Source organism: Colletotrichum truncatum (assembly GCF_014235925.2).
Source record: "Colletotrichum truncatum strain CMES1059 chromosome Unknown Contig_0015, whole genome shotgun sequence".
Classification (NCBI taxonomy): Eukaryota; Fungi; Ascomycota; class Sordariomycetes; order Glomerellales; family Glomerellaceae; genus Colletotrichum; species Colletotrichum truncatum.
The window spans coordinates 367,669-385,017 of record NW_027222412.1 but is presented as its reverse complement, the minus strand read 5'-3'; the positions used below and the strand labels follow the sequence as shown (position 1 = coordinate 385,017).

Sequence of the window (17,349 nt, the reverse complement as noted above, 5' to 3'; positions counted from 1 at the left end):
CTTAGATTAAATATAGGTAAGTTATCTTATATAGTTAAGTTAAGTAGTTTATATTTCTTTATTCTTAATATTTATAAATTATTAAAAAATACTTTCTTCATAATATCTTTTATTTCTAATATCTTTATTATCTATTTAAAAGAATTTATAAAAGTCTTATTATTAAATACTTTATCTTTATTATATATTAAATAGTCTTTATTATAACTTATTAATAAACTTATTTACTTATAATTAGTATATTTATATAGAAAATTAAAGTATAATTATAGTATTAAGAAGAACATAATCTATAGTTATAAGCTTATTATTATTTATTTATATATTTTACTTTAATTTATAATTAAGTAAAAATTAAATAAATTAAGTTACTTAGATTATAAAGAATATATATTTAAAATACTAATTATTAAAAGAATAAAAGCTTTATAAAAAGTATAAGCTAATATTAATAAAGCTTTTTTAAAAGTAAAGTATAGTTAAAAGTAAAAGTAAATATTATTTCTATAAAAAATAGAATTTAAGAAATAAAGAAATATAGTTTTTTAAGATAAGAATAGTTAATAATATAAATAATAAGTAGACGTATTATTTATTTATACTTTAATAACTAGTATATAAGACTAACTTTCTTAAATTTAAATAGAAAAAATAAATAATATAAAGCTTTAAAACGTTTCCTTACCCGCGTTTATATTACTATTTTACTACTATAGGTGGTAGCGGAACGACTTATTTTCCTTATCTGTAAAATCGTCTAAGCCCTGGGAATATTCAACGGGGCCAAAGTCCCTCTCACGCCTAATATTCTCTCTGCCAAGAAGAAAGCGAAGTAGTTCCGAGCTTACGCAACAAATAACAAAGCATACCAAAATACCAGTAAAGCTAGGGTCGTAACGAGGGGCGTACGACCTAGAGATCCCGTTAATTCAATGATATTAATCTCTAAAAGATAACTTACGCGTCAAACATGAGTGGACCAACTATATTGCCGATAGAGTAAGCAATAAAAGTTGCTGCAGCATAAACTGCCTTCTTTGTATGTCCTGCTACATTGGAGGTGCCGAGACCGATACACTGAGTCCAAGCAGAGGAGAAAAAGTTCAGAAGGTAAAAACCAATAATACGGGCCGCCCTCATTGATGATGGTAGTTGCCACCTAAATAACTCTTAGTAAAAAGATTCTATGTGTCTATAGTCTATGACTAGACTAGGATTGGGAGGAGAATTCATTTTATATCTTACATTAGACAGCAGCCCAGAATAACGGGGAGACAAGCGACGGTAATAATATGGAAACGAGCATTCGGAAGTCGCTGGCCTAGGTAACCGGAGCCGAGAATGCAAAAGAAAGCTAACGCCCCAATAGGTAGGTTAAGAAGAAGGGACTGGAATACGGAAAACCCCATGCCGTTAAAAACGATTGGGGCAAACGTAGTGACGGCCCCGGATCCAGTGCACGAAACGATAGACAGAACGCATATTCCCCATAACTGGAGGTCCTTAAAAGCTTCAAAGACCTGATAAGGCTTAAAGGACTTGTTTTCGGCACCAGCGTTGTTTGTACGAACGCGCTCAAGGATTGTTTCACGCTCCTCGTCGGTAAAGCCTTTAGCTAACTCCGGGGTATCAGGGAATAGCCACCAAAGAGCAATACCCCATAACAAAGTCTAAATAATCACAAATGTTAGTATGAAATAAGAGTAAAGGGGAAGGTCTTAATATACCGCAGCGCCAGCGATGAAGTACATATACTGCCAAGGACGAAGTATGCCTCCACTAATATGCCCAAGGCCGTAGTTGATGAGTGGAGATACGAGAAGTGAGCCGCCGCTAAAAGAGTACCACCAACTCGAGCGAGAAACCTGCTCGGCGTGCGTATACCACAGACCGACGACAAGCATAAACGTAGGGGATACACCCGCTTCGATAAGTCCAAGGAAGAAGCGATTAACAAGGAAATGTTCAAAGGTTTTGCAAGCCGGTGTAGTCAAAACGACAATACCCCATAAAAGACAAATTGCTGTAATAACCCAACGGGTTGGAAAACGCTGGGCAAGAAGGGAAATGGGGTAGGTTCCAGCCATATAGCCAAAGTAGAAGATAAGAGACGCCCAAGAGTATCTCAGACCGTTGAGCATATCGAGATCTGCTCTCATGCCGAATATTGCAGCTTGACTGAGGAGAGCTTTGTCGTAGTACTGGAGGGCATATGTGAAGCAGAGCTGGAGACCGCACAAAATGGTAAGCACAAATGCATACCATGAAGAGAGCTATTCATCCATGTAATTTAGTAAAAAAAGAGAAAACTCACCACAGGCATAACACGCATATCAATCCGCTTGAGAAGCTTCTTGTTAGTCTCCGTGTCGATGACGAAGCCATTCTCGTCTTCTACCCCGAGTGAAGGAGTTTTCACATTTACGTGATCCGCTTTGGCTTTCTGTTCTTTGGTTGTCATAGCTTCAGATGAGTAATGGTTGTCGGTATAATGTTGTTTAGTCTCACAGTCTCTTGAAAACCGTCAGAAATAGATGATGGGAATGGGCAACAACGCTGGTTATTAAATCTCTCGGATTTGAAAAGGATGGTGGAGTTGCCTGCCAAACTCAAACCCCAGAATACAAGACATGCGCTCCTCCACACTAACCCCGCATGTGCGGAGATTCCCCAGAATATCCCTGTCGGCTCGTCCTGGCCATTTGAGGCTGCTTGAGGCGACTAGCTCTCAAGTTCCAGGGATGACTTCTAATGCGGTAAATCCGTCGGCTACTCTGCTTTGGGAATATGCGAGGCTATGCAGGATGTGAACAACCGATCTTGGCCATGGGCGCACCGTACTGTAAGAGTGGATGTCTCGAGAGAAACTGGATTGTTTGTCTATTTTATTATATTTTCCCCGATTAGCGCTATTCATCATGTATTCGACCTGTTTTTACTTCGCTTCACCTACTGTGAAAACCTTAGCAATGCAGCAAGCCTGGCGGCCGTTTACGAATGTGGCGAGGCGAGTGGCTTGGGCATCACAAAGCCGGCATATGAGCCATGTGTCAGTACCTTCATCAACAGGATATGCCAGGCTATGGTATGCTGTGGCAAGTTCTGCTTTTGGTGGCATCGCCGCATGTTTATTCCTAAGTACTCAAATGCACGAATGCACACCCATCTCGGCAAGATCGACACCACAACACCGTTCAAGGCGGCAATACGCCAACCGAGAAGTCACGCTTAAGGTATGGAACCAGTTCCATCTTACTCTTTTAGTTACTTTGACGGTTTACAGAAAGCTTTTAGGCACTCAATGAGATTCGCTTACACCTTGGCGAGGATGCCGTGAGTATTGACACCGACGACGTGGAAGAACATGGTTATTCCGAGTGGTCAACTTCGAATACGACATCTCGACCGGCCGCGGTAATCCGGCCGACTAGCACCAGTGAAGTTTCTGTGATTGCCCAGATCTGTTCAAAGTACAATGTTCCTATGGTCCCTTTCGGGGCTGGGTCTAGTGTGGAGGGGAACTTTGCCTCGCCATACTGTGGAGCTTGCATCGACTTATCTTGCATGGACAAGATCTTGGACTTTCACCCTGCTGATCTTGATGTTGTTGTGCAAGCGGGTGTCAACTGGATGAATTTAAATGAATCTATTAAACAAAGCGGCCTTTTCCTTCCCCTTGACCCCAGCCCAACAGCGCTAATCGGCGGTATGATCGCTACCAATTGCAGCGGGACCAACGCTATGCGATATGGCACGATGAAGGACTACGTTATCAACTTGACTGTTGTTCTCGCGGACGGATCTATTATCAAAACAAGACACCGCCCACGAAAGACGTCGGCCGGGTATAATCTGAATGCCCTATTCGCCGGCTCAGAGGGCACTCTGGGTATAATAACAGAAGCCACTCTAAAGCTCGCCACACTTCCGGAAAAGTACAGCGTGGCCATTGCCACATTCCCAACCGTCAAAGCAGCCGCGGCTGCAGCCTCAAACATGATTCGCAAGGGCGTCAACTTGGCCGCTCTAGAACTGATGGACGAGGTGCAGATGAAGGTTGTTAATTTAAGTGGCGGTGCTGGTGGAAGGAAATGGAAAGAAGAGGCAACCTTGTTTTTGAAGTAGGTGATGCATTCCTGTGGCCGTTTTCTGCGCAAGGTTACAAATTCTGTCTAACAGGTTCTTAGATTTTCAGGGTCAGACAGGGCAATCGAGGATAGCGTTTCTGAAGTAAAACGAATCGCGAGCCATGCGGACTGTCAGTCTTTTGAATCAGCTACCGACACGATGTCGATGGACTCTTTATGGTCTGCGAGAAAGCAAGCTCTATGGGCTTCTCTTGCCATCCGACCTGAGGGCACAGAAATCTGGTCGACAGATGTCGCTGTGCCGATTTCAAGAATGGCTGAGATTATAGGTATCTGATATGTGAAACCCTGTTTTCGCACTCGGCACCCCTGGCTAACGAGAAACAGATGACAGCAAGACCAGCGCTTCCAAGTTGGGGCTGTTTTCGAGTGTTCTTGGGCACGTCGGCGATGGCAACTTTCACCAAATGATTATGTACAACCCTACAAAACCAGGGGAAAGGGAATCCGTCAAGGCATTTGTAGATGAAATGATGCGCAAAGCGGTGAAGTTTGAAGGAACCGTGTCGGTGCGTTCACTCGATACCGGAAGGCATAATTAAGAATACATCTATTGACATTTATTCTGTTAGGGTGAACACGGCATTGGTCTAGGCAAAAAGGTCAGTCCTCAGTTTAACTCATGAAGACCATATTTAGTATTGACATTTCTGTAGCACTGTCTTGTCGAGGAGGTCGGTCCAGCCACAGTCAACATCATGAAAACCATCAAGGAAAGCCTTGACCCGCAGTATGTTACCAAAGACCTGCAGGAAGAAAAAAAAAATCTAATATATGATCCACAGGTGGCTGATGAATCCCGGCAAGGTGTTTGACGAATAGATAAGGCACGTTCGTTGGTTATGCACATAAGAATAGTATTTCTCGCTCATCGATGGCTTCTAAAAGAAAGCTAGGAGGAACCCCTGCACCATCGTAATGGCTGGATCAAGTTTCCACGTGCTGGATAAATGTAGGTAGCTCGTAACACACGTAACAAGCTAAAGTCCTACGAACGCATGATCATGGCTAAGGCTTCAAGAAAATTCCCTTGGAGCAATTTAAACAGGGATACAAGACTGGTCATTACATCAATACTTTACTTCGGGTAAACCTGCTTACTAACGTCGCACACCCACTTCTCGCACACCCCCACATTTCGCACACCCATAAATTGGGTCATCATGAGGTATTCATCAACTTCATAACTATAAGTCTGATTCGTCTCCTGCAACTGTGATACTATCGCCAGTTTTAATAGGTAATTCAGGCTCGCTAGATTCATCTGAGCTATCCTCAATTTCGCCAGCCTCAATTTGGGCTTTGTGAATTGCCTCAATGTTGGCAAACTTCGAATTTGGGCTCATTTGGACCTTACGCCGCTTCCGTACCATTCCAGCCTCAACTTCTGCTTCCAACATTGCAATCTTCTTCTCTGCTGTAGCCAATTGATAGTCCTTTTCATCAAATCCCTTTTGAACCTTCCGAAACAACAGTCGCTGCGTTTGCTGATCTTTATCCAACTTGCTGAATAAGCTAAGTTGATCATATAGATCAACTGTCTTCTTGGGCGTTGACCAGGCTACTATGGATGTAGCAGATGCCCAGTTTTCGTCTTTTCCACCATCAGAGGCCCTCATAGGCGTAGAATAGCCTGGCTTTGAGGGCTTGGAAGCATTCTCAAGCAGTAGAGGGCTCATGAGCGGTCGAGCTATCGAAATGGGCCATAGTCCTGTTGCTTTCCAGCCGCTTCTGATATTCTTGCTTGAAAATGCCATCTGGCGTGCTTTTCCATAGCAGGTAAGAAAGTTCCGTTTGCCTACAACTGTAGAATCGTTGTGTTGAATGAGGTATCCAAGCTCTTTTCGATAGGTCGCCTTGAGAGGCCCAAAGACTGCTTGGTCTAGAGGTTGGAGAACGTGGGATGTATGTGGCGGTAGGAAAAGGAGATATATCTTGTGTTTATAACAGAGATACATAAATTCTGTTGTTTCATGACTGCCATGACCGTCTAGGATCAATAGTCTCTGCTCAGAGGGATGATCAGGCTTAGTCAGAGGGATAAAGATGTTCTCAAGCCATTCCACAGCTGTAGAGTCTGAAGTCCAGCCATTCTCAGTTGCTGTGAACTTCCAACCACTGTAAATATCACGTTTATGGATATCAAGAGGAAACCATTGTTGTTGAACCGATTTCCCTCGATAAATAACAAGTGGAGGAAGCGCCTGACCAGTTGCAGAGACACACTCAAGCATAGTTGTCCAAGCCCGAGACCCAGGCTGTTTTTTTCGCATTGATGAGCTTTCTGATGATCCCAGTACTAAGCCATTTGATCCTCTGCCTTCTAGGATACCAGTTTCATCCATGTTATAGCGATGATGTGGTTTGATCGCCTTGATCTCTGGAAGGGCGAGTTGTTGAAACCATTGCCTGATTACATTAGTTGAGGCCCCATTGACACGCTTAGAATCGATGGCTCTAGCTCTATGAACCTTGATTGATGGATTTCTCTTAATAAAGAACTGAATCCAGTTTCTCCCAAGTGGCTGGGTAGTGCCTCTGATGTCTAGGATTCGCTGGGCAAATTCCTTGAGTTGTTGATGTGTTGGCGGCAGCCCTAACGCCGCCTGGATACGCACCCATTCAGCTAAGTGACTTTCCTGTGCTGGAGATAGCTTCTGGAAGCTAGAGAAAGCTACATTTCTTGCCTGTGAACCCTTTAATCGAGACTGGAGGGTTGATGGTGGAATTCCAGCATCATGAGCTGCCTTTCGGACACTCTGCCCACTTGCAACTGCATTGAGAGCTTGATTGACTTCTGTTTCCGTATACTGGCCCATTAAGCGTATAAGAGTAACTATTCAAAGAATTATAATAATCGCTGTAAAAGTGGTGAAGATATTAAAGAATGTTGAAGAGGGTAAAATTCTACATGAGCGATTTATGGGTGTGCGAAATGTGGGGGTGTGCGAGAAGTGGGTGTGCGACGTTATGGTGCGTTGCTCGTTGGTGGAAACGGGGTTCACACTAGTGGGGAATGGGGTAGCCTGCAAGCCGGTAGAACGGATATGACAAAAGAGTATAAGTAAGCGGCGAACCCGTGCCATAATTTTGTCTTAAATCCACATTGGGAATATCCTAAATCTCAGGTTTATGTCATTTGCAACCAGCCTGCTTGTGAGCATGCCGATCCCGTCATGACAGACTCAGAGCCCACAGAGGCTACCTCTCCGGTCCACGATGAAAGCCTAAAAGAGGGATTACAAGGGGGCAGTGCAGGCCTGAAATTCTTGCCAGTCAACCAATTCGTTTCGCCTGCCGAAAGTACACGACAGCGGGCCTATCTCTCATGTGACGCTTGTCGCCAACGCAAAACCCGCTGTGTGCCGTCAGGAAAGGACAAGGACAAACGTCACCCATGTCAACGATGTGTCGCTGACAACAAACCCTGTCATTTCAGGAACTCTAGAGCAGTTGGCGTGCGACGGAGAACTGGAAGTCGAAAGAAATTGTTTCAACCGGCGAGCCCAATCCCATCCGAAGGTACGGATACCAATTCGACAGAGCCGACAGTGGAGCCCTACGGTGTAACCGACATCGCAGCGACTTCGGAGGGCACTGGCCCACCATTCCATCCCCATGCAACATCGCTGGACTCACCCAGGGACCCAGTGCTTTCGGGGACCCTACAATCAATGGAAGATGTCGGACTTGGCAGCCAGTCAACGTCCACGGCGTCCCCCAAGGGGAATACTACAGCGGCTGCGCAGCCCACGGCTCGACGCCGGATCATCACAACACGCTTACACGATACGGCCGATGCCCTCGATCTTTTAACTCTCACTGCTGCGGGAGTTCAAAGCGAGACACCGCATACAGCCACGCGAGGAGATGGTAGTGATGATCAGCCGTATTCAACATCGGCATGTTCAGCAGCCATCTCTAGCGAGTCTTGGCCCCGTGCCACAAACGAGACCGACTGGAAAAAGGTGATATTGATCAAGAAGGGCGTTTTGACAAAGCTTGAGGTGATTGAATATCTCGACTTCTATTTCAACGTACTCTGGCCGTTGCGTCCCATTGTACATGGGTTCTACAGCGATAGGACCAGATATGCACTACTTGCTGTGGAGGAACCACTGCTGCTAACATGTCTCGTGACTCTGGCGTCTCGATATCATACTCTTCAGGGCCCATATGGTCAGATTCGATCTGAGCGTATACACTGGCAGGCCTGGAAATTCCTTCAAAAGTACCTTCAGTCTGCCCTCTGGGGTTCGCCGCTCACCCGATCTCCCGGCGCTATCGTCGCCATGCTGTTGATGATCGAGTGGCACTCGAAATCCATCAACAACCCACTTGGTCTGAGTGACAGCGACGATTACGAACTCTTCAACGTGTCTGGGGCTGGACAGAACTCCACCGACAGTGACGCCGATACCCTCTCCTCGTCTACGAACCGGCAAAGATATGGCATGACAACGCTCCTCGAAAAGCTCAACATTGTTGCGCCGGCCTACCGCAGTAACAAAATGTCATGGTGAGTAGCAGTCTGTTTCAACTGCACAAGATACAAGACTACTCTGATCCTCACGACACCCTTTTAGGATGCTCTTATCCAATGCAATCGCTCTAGCACAAGAAGGCGGGTGCTTCGAACACAATTCACGGGAGTTACAGATCGATTCATCCATTTACGAAACATTCAAACAGTCTTGGAACCAGCTGATATGTGTATTTATCTACCTGGCCGATAAGAGCTTATCTATGCGACTAGGCCTGAACACCTTGTCGCCTGGGAAGTCTGTCGAGGCGGTGCGAGCCAGATTTTCTTCATCTTTCGCCAGTCTTCTTCCCGAAAGCCTTCTCTGGGAGAGCTACTATGACCTTACTATCGAGGCCAAAAAAGCACGGGAGCTATTGCAATCGTTAAAAAAGGCAGGGCCCTCTGTTGCCGCCGACGCCGTAATCCCTGAGCTGGAGCACCTCGAGAGAGGATTAAGTCGCTGGAGACGTCAACACGTGCACTCCACCGAAAGTCTGCTGAGTATTTCTTTTTCTTCGGAAAATGCAATGAACTAATAAGATGCCGCAGACGGTTTAAGCCTTCTTCGTGCCTGCGTCGAACTCGAGTACCAATACCTCGTCATGTATAGTCTTGCTCCGGCAAGCCACATCATGCTCAACAACGTTGGCTCCGGGCCTACGCATGAAGGTCCTATATACAACAGAAGATCGGAAACTTTGGCAGCACTGGCCAATCGAGCCACCTCTGCAAGTCGCGAGATGTTGAACACACTTGTAGACGTCCTTGAGCCTTCCACCATGCTCAAGTACGTGCCTGTACGTTGTTGGCAATTCATTGTTGCTGCCAACCTCCACCTGCTAAAAGTCGGTGATTGAAAGCTGATAAATATGTGACTCGACTGACACCGTTTCCTCAGGCTACACTTGTCATGGAGACCGTTCCAACCGAAGCTAATGACGATGTGAGGCTCCTGAGAACCTCCATCCTAGCGATTCGCAATGGATCTCCAGACGACACTCATATGGCAGTTCGCTACGCAAGATTTCTCGAAGTCCTTCTTGACTCTTCCCACTATTCTTCACGGGCGGATACACCAGCTGGAGTGCAGGGAGAGCAATCTACATCTGTCCGAGACGGCCTCGGGATAAGTGACATGGAAAGCCATTCTGATACGACACGTTATATGATGATGCCAAATGATTCCGACCTTACAGATGTCCTCAACGAATTGGGAAATGTGGGTGATTTAGTTAACTGGGCAGAAGATCCTTTTGGAAGGCTTGAGGAAATGGGATTTTTGCCAAATGTCTAAGCGCTGTTCCCCCTCACAGTACCTTAGGAGAACCGATTGCATTTAATAGCTAGGCCACATAAGTATAACCTATGCAATCTTACGCTCTGCCTAGCCACGTCAAGCTGCTTCCATCCATGCCATCTGTGAACCATTTAAACTAGATGATCTACAACCTTTTCACTATTTCAATTATTAGAACTGCTTAGAAATTTTTCAGTAGTCACTAGTTGTAAGATTTTCTTCCGTTCTCGTCTGAGCATTTGCAATCCTTTAGTTTGGACGCGCGGCAGCAGCCATACGGGTGCCCACCCGGCATGGTACATGCGTTTTTTTCGGGGGCTAGTGTGTTCGGATATCCCGATTTGGGGTGTTCCCGTACAATAGAACTTTGATTCAACGGCATCTCAGCTCGTCTTTTGACATGTAGAGTTCGCCTGAACCTGACACATGCGGCGCTCTATGCAGTGACAAGGGTTCAGCATACCTGAATATGTGATTTACCTGGATTACCATGCCAGGATACTGGTTGGTGAGTTTTAAACCGCCCCGGTGGATAATATCATAAGGCCCAGTGCTTTACTTGGTAACGTTATTCTAAATCTCCTAATGTGTATGAGCCTACGTAGGCCGAATGGCACCCGCCCCCTACGATATGATATAAGCTGTACAGAGTAGAACGCTATTATTATACACGCGTGATTGATGATAAGTATGACCAGGTTAAGTAATCAATGTATACCGGTAGGTTTTTAGTAAGGCTGTAATTTGATCAAGATCACTAGCCTACATAGTAGAGAAGAGACGAAGTAAGCACGGCCTTAGTAGACTTGTGTCGTAAAGCATGGAGTCCATCTTCGTAGGTAAACATGCATCCCTCTGATTATGTTAAGGCTGGTCCGATATGTCTTTGCGAAAGAAGGGATGTTTCCATACGTAGGTTAGTCTCCGGTGTTTAAGATTTTAGGGTGTAGGTGGGCCTCTAGCTCAAAACCAGATGACGTGTACTGGGACGAATGTTATCATGCCATGAAGCCGCTATTGTATCTACCTGGTCAAAGTTGCGGCTTTTGCCGCTGCCATGGCTCACTTGTATCTTGGCTAAGACGATGCTATCGTTATAAATCGAAGGTTTTCGGCCACAATACTCCTGTGTTTCTGCGCTTCTCACTTCATTCACGCACATGTATTTGTCTGCCAGCTCAGACTGTCCGTTCTTTTCTCTCAGTGTCACTCCTTGAAACTTTCTTCTTTTCACCCTTACCGTTCCCACCCAACATGCGTCTCAATTGCCTTGTAGCTGTGGCCAGTGTCAGTGCGGTACACGCCTGGACCGAGCTGCATCATGATCCGTTCATGAATAAGAACATCGATCCTATTGTTGTTCCCGGCACTTACTCCTCGCATATGCATACCTTTTTTGGCTCCGACGCCGTCACTAATGCTATGCCCACATCTGCTGATTTGCAGAAGGGCTGCTACTCCGGCGAGAACCCAAACGACTTGTCTGCATACTGGACACCTACTCTGTACTATGTCAAAGGTGGTGAATTTATCGAAATTCCCATCTTCCGTCTCAGCACGTATTACACCAATGCCTTCTCCGAGATTGCTATTCCTCAAAACTTCGCGATGATCGCGGGAAATGCGTCGGCCCAGACCCAAGCCGAAGCGGACCACCCTTACAACAACCTTGAGTGGTTCTGTGAGGGGACTGACGAGCGCGAGTCTGAAATTTCCAAGTTTCCTACAAGCACCTGCTCCAAGAACCTCCAAGTTTCCCTGCGCTTCCCGAACTGCGTCAACCCGGACAATCTCCTCCAGTATGACTTTAGCGACAACTCCGAGAAATGCCCCGAGGGCATGAAGCGTTTCCCCCAGCTCCGCTATGCCGTCAAATACCAGACCAGCAAAGTCGTTCCAGAGGGTTGGAGTGGAATTGCCCCTTTCCAGCTTTCCTGCGGCAAGGAAATCGGCAACGGCCATTGCTTCCACGGCGACTTCATCAACGGCTGGTTTGAGGATGCTGCCGAGACCATGCTTGTGTCTGGTGGTAGCGGCTACAATGATGGCCAGTTCATCGGTGGCGCGCTCGGCATTGCCCCTGTTGCCGCCACGTGTACTCCATCTGACCAGGACCCAGAGAACGGCACAGACGATTTCCTCAAGAGTCAAGAAACTTTGGCGAACGGTAGTGGTGCTGTCGATTCATCTCCACAATCCGAGACTGAGGCGGTCAGCTCCGAAAATATTTCCACTTCCGCTAGTGCCAGCACTCCGTCGCAGGCCACTAACATCACTCCCTCCTCTCTCGTCGATATTACTGCCACGTCTACCCGTCTCTCCGCACCAATTCCCAGGGCAACTGGTACCCGCATCCGAAGTGAGCCTTGTACCACAATTCTTTCCAGTCGTGCATCCAAGCGCCGCGTTGGGCATAAGTGGCGCCGTCACCACTGAATGGAGACTTTCTAGTATTCTGCGTGTTGCAGCTACAACACTTATTCGAGTGCCGGGGTCAAGCCAAACCATGTAGTGCGCGACCAAGCAGTTGTACTGTTCCGAGTCTCCGTATTATAGTCGTTGGCAGTATTTTAGCAGTGGAATGCAGTGCTATTCTTGCATCTTTCCCCATATTACTTTCTCAAAGCCAACTTCAATCCATCGACAGAGCTTTTAATATCAATCTAGCTAGTAATAAAACCTGTGTGTCTTAGCATTGCCTTTCTCCGAGTGAACTTGTCCCGAAACATTGCCTGACTGGGCGAATACCACACCATCATCAGAAAAAGAATGCATGGGGAAGCCTCCCTAATAGTTTCATATTCATGAAATAAGAAATAGACTAGGCGGCATAGTTAAGGTTTAACCAGTACACGGTGTGTAAACAAACGTGAAATCGTATGGCTGATTGGATGCGTCTGTCCGGCTAGGTTGGTTGCTAATGGCAAAGGGAACTCGCCGTGGTACAATCGAAAACACACATCAAATTTCATACGTGAATATCAATTCCCAAAGAGCTAACTTCCCTTTCTCCTATCCAACATACCCTACCCTAACATGCTACTAAGCAAATCCCCACCACTTCATATCTTCGGCGCCTTGGATATAGACGGGGTGCCCAACTCCCTCGGCCCAAATGCCCTCAAGCTTGGATCCTAGCACATATTTGGTCCAGCCAGTAATCGGGTTGTTTCCGAGAACCTTGTCAGGATTCGCGTCGTAGCCAAGAACCGGGGCCCACATGGCAAGAGTTCTGTTAAAGGCAGCTGATCCGATTACCTTGTCCTCGGAGCCCAGATATAGCTGCACCTTGGGATAGCTTCCTCCAAAGCCGGGATACATGCTTCGAATGTCAATTGAAGAGCCAGAGGAGTAAATATTGACGCCCTTGAATAAGTCGGGGTAAGTTCCTGCTAGAGTGTTCTATAGATATTCACTGGTTAACGTTTTCCTCAGCTTGGATTGTTAAAGATAACTAACTGCCATGCTACCCCCTGAGGAGATTCCAGATGCAAAGATTTTGGTGGTGTCAGCATTGTAGACGTTGATGACATATCTAGTCATTGTAGCGATAGATTGGCTGGCACCGCCGCCGTCACGCATGGTAGAGCTGCTGGACGTGGCATCCCAGGCGCCTTGCGGTGACTCGGGATAAATGACGATAAACCCATACTGCTCAGCCAGGCTCGCGTAAGGTGTTGAAGTATACGCCTGCTGGGCGTTGCCGGAGGCACCATGGAGTGTGACGACAATGCCTGGCGAGGAGACGGTTTTTTGAGGGACGTATATGAACATTTTCAACCCTGCTGGGTTGCTACCGAAACCTGAAACTTGGGTCAATACACCCAGCGGGGCGAGAGCCGCCGCTATGCAGAGATTGAACCCAACAGCCAGCAGAGACAGTAACAGCAGCATGGCTTGGGTTGTTGAGAACAGTTCAACTGGAAGTTGGATCACGAAGATTGGACCAATACTGCGGCAAATAGTAACTAAATGAAGAAAAAAAACCGGTGATATGATGACTACGATAACCAGAATGGCACGTATAGCGCCATTCATATACTTCTTCAGGCTTTCGGCACTTTTTGAGCATCCTCAAATTCATTCACCCGTTCGGATATATTCAACACTCAGGTCTCAACCACCGGAAAGACAAATAGAATTACCCACCCACTAATCAAGGGTTACTCGACAAAATACCATTGACTCGGTGTCACATGCACATCAAACACTATTCCTGCTCCCTAGAGCCGCGGGTGGCGGGGAGAAGGATAGAGAATTGAGGAACCATAGGAGCTCCGCGCGTGGAGTCTTAACCTGTCAGAAACGAACCCTGTGATTGCGCCCCAGGTGTAACGTCAGCTTCAAGGCGCTAGGTGGCGAGCGCACTTGTCTCGAAACTGAGGACCAGAATGTGAATATAGACTAGGTCGGATGGATTGAATTGCGGGGCGGTACTCACTCGGACACAGAGAGGGTCAAAACTAAACCAAGATCGGAATATCCGAAACTAAGGTAATCACAGTAGCCACCCTACAGTTCATTTTAGGTTAGCTGAGCCCACAGAAGATAACTTTTAATGAACCTCTCCCCAGCACGACGCATACGTAATCAAGGCAAAGAAGGCAGGTCACGCCGACGTAGTGCACAGAAAAGTGACTCCAACCCTGGCAAGAGAGTTGAATCGTCAAATTTATTTCAACCTTACTTTATTTTATCTTGTATTCAGTTTGTGTATCATTTATTATGGGGCATCTTGCTGATGAATGGTTGTAGCTCCGGAACTTCCAAATCCAGCGTGATTTTCCGGTTTCTAGAGCTACAGTTTGTCGCTAAACGAATTTAATGGTAGTACTACTAGCTAGAGAAGTTTTTTTTTTTTTTTTTTTTTTTTTTGGAAACAGGTTGTCGTCTTTTTCGAATTCTCTATGATTCTTAAGCTGTTAATGGTCTCTGTACGTCAGTATGACCATCAAGAGCTTGGCTTGAGGCTGTCATTCCAAAAGGCAACTGTGCCACGATGAGGCTCGGAAGCCCTACCAACATCAACGGTAAACCGCCACTTGTATCTTGCCTCGTTAAGATACCTATCGCAAACGGGAAAAAAACAAAATCCTTTCACCGATAAAACCATCATGGGTTTCAACGTGTTTATATTACTGATGGGTCTTTTCCTTGTACTGCATAGGCGTCGTGCCGATACTCGGTGTCACGGGCTAGTGTCGGTACCGAGATGGATCACATTATTATGTGCTTCTTGTGCTTAGTCATTAAGAAATGCCGTTAGGCCTCCCAGCTCTGGCGCGGCCGAATTTTGTATAGTGTTATGTTCTGCTCGGCTAGGACTCGAGAAACTCTTGTAGCATTTGTGTGGAGGATAGTTCATTTGTCGACAAGACGGAGTCTCCCTGTTTACGTTGTTGGGCGCCCGAATTTGACTCATCTGATTGCTTGATACTTTGCTGTTTGGCTTATTTATGGGATTCGACAGAGGTTTCCTTGCACTTGAGATTGATATCTTTGTCCAACAGAGTCTTCAGCAATGGAATCTGTGTGGCGGACTATGAGGGGATCTGTTTCGTTTTCTGATTACGGAATTCTTTAGAGACCATAAGATGGAGAGAGCGATCCCCTGCTTTGGACACATCCGCTATATCCGTAACAGCAAAGTTCGCTCTATGGAAAACCGTGATGCAGGGTTTTGTTAGGTAGTACCGACACAAAGGCATACCATTCTCTCGAAAGTGTCTTTCCGACTAGACATTCGTTGCCAACGAATACTTAAGGATGAAAGAACAATGGACGTTCACAATGTGATAGGTGAAAACAACAGTGATGAAGGCTTTCCTTGATGCTCCATGCCACTATGTTAGCAACCGGAGCCGACATAGTAAGGGACTGCCGGCTTCGGTAGAGGGATATTTACGTAGGCGCATGTGGCTGGCTGTCATTTTTCCACTTCAGCCTATATCTGTGGGTTGAAGCCTTGCACTTTTGGGTGGCTATGCAAGTCAGTCGCAGGCGTAGCATGCATGGCCTCCGTCATGAGTTTTCTTGCTCAAAGATGGGCTCGTCGAGACACATCATCGCTGCCCAGCGGTCACAAATCGGTGACGAAGGCGACCCAGTCCCTGTTGACAAACATCGCAATTCTTTAAAACATATTGATGTCCTGAATATTGCATAGTTGCTCTCGTGCAACAGTAATCTCAAACTCTGAGACTGCCTGTATTTACTAAGGTTCCTTTCCGACTTTAAGAATGCTCTCGATGTCACGATTAATCATGCAGTCAACATGGCCATTTAGTATTTGCTCATAGTAGAATCACAGGCTTGAAAATGGCTTGCTATCGCCTATATACTAGGAGGTTCCAACCCTATTGCGTAGTGAGTGAGCGAGACGTTCATGGAATTCATCAGAAGATTTTTCTCCGGCTTTTGAACGAATCGAGCTCCTTCAAAACTGACATTAGAAAGCAGAGAACTATAAAAGCCCCGAGTTTAAGAAAGGGACTTGGATAGCAACTCAAAGAGAGAGACAACTTGCGCGACCAACTGTTGAGAGATGGCGATAGCATTCATATTTTTCATCATGTGCACTTCCTTAAGAGATGCCTAAATGTAGGTGCGGGACGTTAAATCACAACTTTGATTACTGAAGAACTATAAGAATGCCTGAAGTTCTACCCCAAATGCTTATCTACATACTTATCTTAGACTTTGCGTTTCTTCCGTCCCAAGATGACCTTCCGATTCCTGCGACCAGGTTCCTATTGTCGATGGGTGCCTTGTGTGTACGACATTGGCCCTGTCATGCTTAAGTAGCTGTGACAAGCAACTTTCTGAGACAAAATCAGAAGGGACATGTCCAGATATTGCCTTGCAAGTACTTGGGGTCCTCGCAGGAGATGACGCTGCTGCCCTTGAGTTTTGTTCCGCCACGTTCCGTTGTTCTAGCCGTGGTAGTGACTCTGGCGCAGACCATCGGTCTTTTGTCAAAATGGCACGTCCCATGAATCCAACTGTATTTTGCGCCTCCTGCGATGCCCATCTCGGCTGTTCGGCCGTTTTTGGCGGTGAGGGCCCAGTCAAGGTCACCCTTTGTAATCGTAGTCGGATAAGAGCTTGCGCAGCAGTAAAATGTAAAATCGGCGACTGTCGCCGAGACGAGAGAAGCGATAACGAGAGAGGTGCAGCGCATTTTGAAAGTTGATTATAGCGATTCAAGTAAGAGTGATAGTAATAGGATAAAGCATCATCAGAAGTAAGACGGTGATAACTAGTAATATTTTTATACTTGAGGACAGACTTGACTTGGTCTCTTCGATCGAGTCAGTTGATTTATATAAACCTTTTGAAAGAACTCCCTTTTAGTAAGAAAGACTTATTAATAAACCTTC

At 46.0% G+C, this 17,349-nt stretch overlaps 8 protein-coding genes across 8 annotated transcripts; 4 read left to right on the top strand and 4 right to left on the bottom strand.

Moving 5' to 3' along the window:
* Nucleotides 1–710: 710 nt before the first annotated feature.
* CTRU02_215393 (uncharacterized protein) lies at nucleotides 711–2,461 on the bottom strand (the record flags this gene model as incomplete). The annotated part of the gene is made up of 5 exons (XM_070206450.1): nucleotides 711–912; nucleotides 962–1,159; nucleotides 1,246–1,670; nucleotides 1,728–2,273; nucleotides 2,315–2,461. The coding sequence occupies 5 exons, from the start codon at nucleotides 2,459–2,461 to the stop codon at nucleotides 711–713; spliced, it is 1,518 nt and encodes a 505-aa protein (XP_070059889.1).
* A 685-nt stretch (nucleotides 2,462–3,146) lies between these two features.
* On the top strand, nucleotides 3,147–4,970 carry CTRU02_215392 (D-lactate dehydrogenase; the record flags this gene model as incomplete). Its single annotated transcript, XM_036731582.1, has 7 exons — nucleotides 3,147–3,233; nucleotides 3,295–4,121; nucleotides 4,188–4,417; nucleotides 4,476–4,657; nucleotides 4,721–4,750; nucleotides 4,805–4,878; nucleotides 4,934–4,970. 7 exons carry the CDS (start codon nucleotides 3,147–3,149, stop codon nucleotides 4,968–4,970), a joined length of 1,467 nt encoding a protein of 488 aa, XP_036576790.1.
* A 365-nt stretch (nucleotides 4,971–5,335) lies between these two features.
* On the bottom strand, nucleotides 5,336–6,493 carry CTRU02_215391 (transposase; the record flags this gene model as incomplete). The annotated part of the gene is made up of 1 exon (XM_036731581.2): nucleotides 5,336–6,493. One exon carries the CDS (start codon nucleotides 6,491–6,493, stop codon nucleotides 5,336–5,338), a length of 1,158 nt encoding a protein of 385 aa, XP_036576789.2.
* An 831-nt stretch (nucleotides 6,494–7,324) lies between these two features.
* Nucleotides 7,325–8,671, top strand: CTRU02_215390 (uncharacterized protein; the record flags this gene model as incomplete). Its single annotated transcript, XM_036731580.1, has 1 exon — nucleotides 7,325–8,671. One exon carries the CDS (start codon nucleotides 7,325–7,327, stop codon nucleotides 8,669–8,671), a length of 1,347 nt encoding a protein of 448 aa, XP_036576788.1.
* Nucleotides 8,672–9,275: 604 nt separating this feature from the next.
* CTRU02_215389 (uncharacterized protein) lies at nucleotides 9,276–9,967 on the top strand (the record flags this gene model as incomplete). The annotated part of the gene is made up of 2 exons (XM_070206449.1): nucleotides 9,276–9,470; nucleotides 9,572–9,967. The coding sequence occupies 2 exons, from the start codon at nucleotides 9,276–9,278 to the stop codon at nucleotides 9,965–9,967; spliced, it is 591 nt and encodes a 196-aa protein (XP_070059888.1).
* Nucleotides 9,968–11,224: 1,257 nt separating this feature from the next.
* On the top strand, nucleotides 11,225–12,406 carry CTRU02_215388 (uncharacterized protein; the record flags this gene model as incomplete). Its single annotated transcript, XM_036731579.1, has 1 exon — nucleotides 11,225–12,406. One exon carries the CDS (start codon nucleotides 11,225–11,227, stop codon nucleotides 12,404–12,406), a length of 1,182 nt encoding a protein of 393 aa, XP_036576787.1.
* A 606-nt stretch (nucleotides 12,407–13,012) lies between these two features.
* Nucleotides 13,013–13,864, bottom strand: CTRU02_215387 (uncharacterized protein; the record flags this gene model as incomplete). Its single annotated transcript, XM_036731578.1, has 2 exons — nucleotides 13,013–13,372; nucleotides 13,430–13,864. The coding sequence occupies 2 exons, from the start codon at nucleotides 13,862–13,864 to the stop codon at nucleotides 13,013–13,015; spliced, it is 795 nt and encodes a 264-aa protein (XP_036576786.1).
* Nucleotides 13,865–16,802: 2,938 nt separating this feature from the next.
* On the bottom strand, nucleotides 16,803–17,150 carry CTRU02_215386 (uncharacterized protein; the record flags this gene model as incomplete). The annotated part of the gene is made up of 1 exon (XM_036731577.1): nucleotides 16,803–17,150. One exon carries the CDS (start codon nucleotides 17,148–17,150, stop codon nucleotides 16,803–16,805), a length of 348 nt encoding a protein of 115 aa, XP_036576785.1.
* Nucleotides 17,151–17,349: the final 199 nt, after the last annotated feature.